This window comes from Brassica napus, chromosome C9 (genome assembly GCF_020379485.1).
Source record: "Brassica napus cultivar Da-Ae chromosome C9, Da-Ae, whole genome shotgun sequence".
NCBI classification, from domain to species: domain Eukaryota; kingdom Viridiplantae; phylum Streptophyta; class Magnoliopsida; order Brassicales; family Brassicaceae; genus Brassica; species Brassica napus.
In genome coordinates this window covers 35,094,905-35,100,377 of record NC_063452.1, presented here as the reverse complement: position 1 = coordinate 35,100,377, position 5,473 = coordinate 35,094,905, and the positions used below count along the sequence as shown (strand labels likewise).

Sequence of the window (5,473 nt, the reverse complement as noted above, 5' to 3'; positions counted from 1 at the left end):
ATGGGATAACTCTGTGTGCCTTTCAAAAACAATCTTTGCATCAAGTTTTAGACTAGGATGGCTAATCCAGTCGTGCCATAAAAGTATATAATTTTGTGGGATATATCAGTATGGTCACCACGGCTCTTGCCTCTTATCATACTGCTCTGTAGCATAGTTTTAATCAGTAGAGTACGTAGGTATAGTCTTGACCACTTTCTTATAAGGTCTTAGGCGTTTTCTTTCTTTAAATCTGAAGGATCTTGTTTCCTTTTGCCCATTGTTTCTATTTGGAAACCATTTTATTATAACTCAATGGGTCATACATTCTTGGGTGTATATAATGCTCTTTAGGCAATGCCTTGGCCATAGATTTCTTACTAGGCTACTATACCCATACTATAATGCCCTTTAGGCAATTTCTTTATCAATAAAATCATTCACATTATCAAGCAAAATCAGGTAAGATATAATAGCAACGAACTCAGAGCATTTCCTAAAACAATAAGACAAGATGTCGATTTTAGTCTTTGAGACAATCAGAACTCTCAAAATCCAAGAGGTCGTCCTTTTCAAGGTCGGAATCATCATCAACATCATTCCCGATATCATGAACCATATGGGCTTCCGGGTTCTTGTTCTTAAGGCTCTCTTGATAGAGCTCACAAAGATGTTTAGGGGTTCTACAATTCTTGGCCTCGACCACGGCCATAACTGCCTCGGCCACAGCCATAGCTGGAACCACGACTACGATTATTGTGGTTTCCTAGCTGGCCATATGAGTAGTTGTCATGGCCACGCCATTTGTTTCTACTACGGCCTTTGCCGTGTGATCTATTATCATCATGGACGTGGTTGCACTCTTTGGGATCTTTCTTTTCAGCCTCATTGGCTTTTGGTAATGTTGTTGTTCCGATGGGTCTCATCTCACTGTTTTTCATCAGGAGTTCATTATTAGCCTCGGCCAGGAGTAGGCACGAGATCAGATCAGTGTATGAGGCGAAGCCTCTCTCTCTATACTGCTGTTGCAGCAACACGTTCGTCAAATGGAACGTGGAGAATGTTTTATCAAACAACTCTTTCTCGGTTACTTCCTCACCACAAAGTCTCATCATTGAGACTATCTTAAACAATAATGAATTGTATTCATCCACAGACTTATAGTCCATGAATCTGAGATTCTTCCACTCATGTTTAGCCTTTGGTAATAGCACCGTTTTCTGATGATCATATCGTCGCTGTAAAGCGGTCCAAAGGTCTAGTGGATTCTCCATGGTGAGGTACTGATATTTTAGACCCTCAATGAGATGGTGGCGTATAATACTTATAGCCATGTACCGATTCTTATCAGTCTCATTGTTGCCCTCGATGATAGCATCACCGAGTTCCTTTGACCTCAAGTTAATCTTTGTGTCAAGTGCCCATTGCAAATAGTTGTCTCCGGAGATATTAAGGGCAGCATACTCTAGGTTTGAGATTTTCGACATCTGAATCACATTATCATTCGTAATTTAGGGTTTCACAATGTGATCATGTGGCCGCAAGGCAATCAATAATTTTCTTCCACAATCAAGTCTTATACAATCATTTTTCAAACAATCTAATCGACCATGGTGCGAACAATCATTAGATTCTATGTGTGACAAATAGATAAGGCCACACGACCATACAATTTTATGATGCAAACTATTCAAGTTTATACGATCTATATGTCATGCTGGTTGATAATTAAAACAAGACGAATGCAATTCTTATTGAGTTTTATATGTTATGCAAACAACCTTAATCAATTGGTTTCAATTATGAAACCTAGGGTTTTGATTTAAACAATACTAGAATTCGATTTTAGCAATATGTGATCAAGGTTTCAAGGCTTTTAGGATTTAATTTCGAGATTCAGATTATACAATCAATCTATCAATCCTACAACCTCAGATCATCAATCATTCAATCAAAACAAGAACAATCTAGAAACCTCAATGATCAATCGATCAGATAAGGACATCAAACAAAACCGATTTAAGGTTTAGGGTTTCGATTCCAGATTTAGGGTTTCTTAATTCAGATCATAACAATCAATAAAACAATCAATCATGTTCTAGGGAATCTATTTCAATCAAGTGATTATGAGATGATCAGTTTTAGGTTATACCAATTTTTAGGGTTTTATCAAGAACAAAGGATTTCCATAATAATGGATTAGGGTTTTAGGGTTTGATCATTATGTTCTCAGATAAAACGGTATACCTTTGTTTGTAGGGTTGAAACCGGACCACCAAAGAGAATGGATGAACCTCGAGCTGCACACGGACGGTCGCGAGCTGGCTGTCGTCGGATGCGAGCTGAACGGGACGTGACGCGTCTGCTTCCTATCGGGTTCGCGAGCTGCTTCCTATCGGGTTTGCAAGCGTCTGATCAGGATTGCGAGCTGGTTAATCGGGAACGCGAGCTGGCTGTGATGCGAACGGGAAGCTGAGGTCGTCTAGGATCAGGAACACCTTAGGGTTAGAGCTGATCGGATGCTGACGAGTTGGAACGCGAGCTGGGACGAATTAGGGTTCGTCCGGATTAGGTTAAACTCGCCGGCTAGGTTAGGGTTTAAGGGGTTGGCGATTTTAGCTTAGATTGCAGAGAACAATCGTGCTGATAACGTGTTGTAAAACGAAGGTTTTAGGTCTGAATATTTCTATGTTTCATTAATGAATAAGTGTTTCCTTATATAGGAGATTACAAGATAAGTAAAAAAGAAAGTATCAAAAACCAAACTCACCAGGATTAGGAAAACTACTAATATATAATAATGAAAAGATAACAATTACAAGGAAAATGAAAGATGGTTTCTTTTTCTCCAAGCCGTCTCTCTCTGCATGTCATGGCCGTCTCTCTCTTTCCAAGTCGTGGCCAACTCTCTCTCTAGTTGTATGGACCGGTTATGGAACATGTCGGTTATGGACATCCACTAATTAATTTATAACAGATATATCTAATATTTATGTGTAAAAAACTAAAAGTTAATTTAATACTTGCGTAATTTTCTTTCCATGCCTATAAACCAGACTAACCAGTACACATACCGACGCCAGATGTTTCGATTCCACGGTAGTCCACCACAGGTGAACAAACATGGATGGAAATTGTACAACGTGTAGCGATCAGAAACCAGAGATAATTAGCGTAACTGATCTAGTCACCACCACCCAGACATAACCCAGAGGAGAAAGATTACAAAATACATACGTTGGCATTTGAAAGAAAAACTGGAAGAGAATACAAAATGGCAACGCGAGGAGCAGCTGCTGCGTTCGTAATATGGAAGCACCGAAACAACCCTTCTCTTCGATCGATATCATCGCACCATTTCTATCCCATTTTCAAACCTCAAATCATCCCAAAAGGTAACAAATTAGGGTTCGTCACCGAAAATATGAAGAAGTTAAATTGGCATATATATGATTCTCTTTGTAGGGTGTCGATATCAGATTAGGGCAATACAAGGAGAAAGTGTTGATCGCGGTACACAATCGAAGAACAACGATGAGCCAAAACCAAAACCTGAGAATTGGAAAATCAAAATGCTTTACGATGGGGATTGCCCTCTCTGTATGCGTGAGGTCTACCTAAAAATAAGCATCTATCTCATATGTTCATAACTAAACTTGAAAATACTTCTCTCAAAGCTGAATTGTTCTGTTTCCGTTTTCTTGTCAAAAAGGTTAATATGCTTAAGGAAAGGAATGAGGAATATGGAACGATAAAGTTCGTCGACATCAGTTCCAATGATTATTCCCCGCAAGAGAATCAAGGGCTTGATTACAAAACTGTAAATTGATTTATTTAACCTTCTCTAGTTTGTACCATCCTCTGTTTTTATTGTTCTGGTTCGGATTTGATCGAGATTTTTATCAGGTTATGGGGCAAATCCACGCGATTCAGTCCGAGGGAAATGTGGTAACGGGTGTGGAGGTAGTAAAGCTTAACATCATTGTTTAGACTAAACCCATTTCGTATAGCATATTAATGTTTTTTTTAATTGGCCGTTTGAACGTTTTCAGGCATTTAGGAAACTATATGAATTGGTTGGGCTTGGATGGGTTTACTCTATCACAAAATTTGAACCAGTAAAGCCTCTCTCTTGCAAGTTGGATTTTTCAAGAATCGTTCCTCTTTTATCGTGTCTTGTTCTGCTTTCATGGATAACATATGATTACTCGCAGATAGGGAAGGTAGCTGATGCAGTGTATGATTTCTGGGCTAAGTATCGACTTCAGGTCACAGGTATACGTTATGACGTGAATCATGCTTAAACTTTATTCAAGTTTATTTTGTGCCTTAAAGTTCTATTTCTTTGTTGAATAGGGCGGCCACCTATAGAAGCTATTCTTGAAGCGAGAAAGAAAAATAAGGTAGGGAGAAAGAGAACCTCACAAAGTGCATTCGTTTTATGGCTTTTCTTTCTTAATCTTTACTCAAAAAAAGAAACCGAGGAGATCATTTTTGTTGGCAGGTGGAGACATGTGGTAACAGTAAGGCGTGCAAGACGTGATTTTTCCTACAAATTACATATACCACAGCCAGTTTGTAGTTACATATGCTCTGTTTGCCCGCATTATATAAACTTGAGTGTTTCGATGTATTAGATAAAAAGTACGTTGCGTATATTTCGGACCAGATCTTCCTTTGGAAATAAGAATATTCGAAATCAAAATGGACATAATTCGGTTACTCATCTCCTTTGAGTAAATATATTTGAGTGGCAGCAGTAGTATCTATCAGTGTTCGGAAATTACCTTGGGAAAGAGATACAACGAAGATACAATGCAATGAGGCAAGACCAACCGAGGAGGTTAAAACCACGACCAGAAGTATAGGAGTTAACGAACCAAGTTGTCAGAAGAAGGAACCGGTTGAGTAGAAAGAAGAGATTGAATAAAAACCGGCAACTTTTTATCGAGGAGATAATTGTGCCATTTAGCTTTAACAAGAGGAGAGTCAACAAGCTTTGTGTGGTCACGTGTATTACTTAATCAAAGGATAAAGAAGGGGTTCTTGATGAGGAACCAGTAGTTCATAAATAGTCGCTTGAGACTTTGATTGACCAAAGTGGAGTCATTAGATATTTTTCTTATGATTTACTGATCAAACCTTTCGTGTGTCTAAAATTCAATTTTCTGGAGCATCTGGGTTTGACAAGGGGCTGCAACACCTTGTTTTTGAAACAGGAGGAGAGGCATCTGAGCTTAAGAGCATTAACAACTCCATGGTCCAAAAGTAGCTGCTCCATCCATCCTTGAAGAACCGGATTTAAGTCAAATCTTTTTGAATGAGGAGGGGGTAGTGTGATTAAAACCCACCAGCATGGCAAGCAAGCGGAGAAGCAAGGCCGACCTATATGCTTTAGCTAAGAACTTGCAGACATGGCCACATCATCCTAGCCAAAGCAACTCGTGATACATACTGAAAGTGTGCCTTTAAAGTACTTGTTGTTTGAGTTTGG

General features: G+C 39.1%; 2 protein-coding genes across 2 annotated transcripts; one reads left to right on the top strand and one right to left on the bottom strand.

Annotated features, from left to right (window-relative positions):
- Positions 1-662: 662 nt before the first annotated feature.
- LOC106408270 lies at positions 663-1,466 on the bottom strand. Its single transcript, XM_013849072.1, has 2 exons — positions 1,000-1,466; positions 663-909 (listed from the first exon to the last, which is right to left on the bottom strand). The coding sequence occupies exons 1-2, from the start codon at positions 1,464-1,466 to the stop codon at positions 663-665; spliced, it is 714 nt and encodes a 237-aa protein (XP_013704526.1).
- A 1,650-nt stretch (positions 1,467-3,116) lies between these two features.
- BNAC09G26310D (uncharacterized protein At5g50100, chloroplastic) lies at positions 3,117-4,701 on the top strand. Its single transcript, XM_048769471.1, has 8 exons — positions 3,117-3,374; positions 3,445-3,590; positions 3,692-3,799; positions 3,886-3,942; positions 4,032-4,097; positions 4,194-4,254; positions 4,336-4,382; positions 4,484-4,701. Exons 1-8 carry the CDS (start codon positions 3,254-3,256, stop codon positions 4,520-4,522), a joined length of 645 nt encoding a protein of 214 aa, XP_048625428.1. The 5' UTR covers positions 3,117-3,253; the 3' UTR covers positions 4,523-4,701.
- Positions 4,702-5,473: the final 772 nt, after the last annotated feature.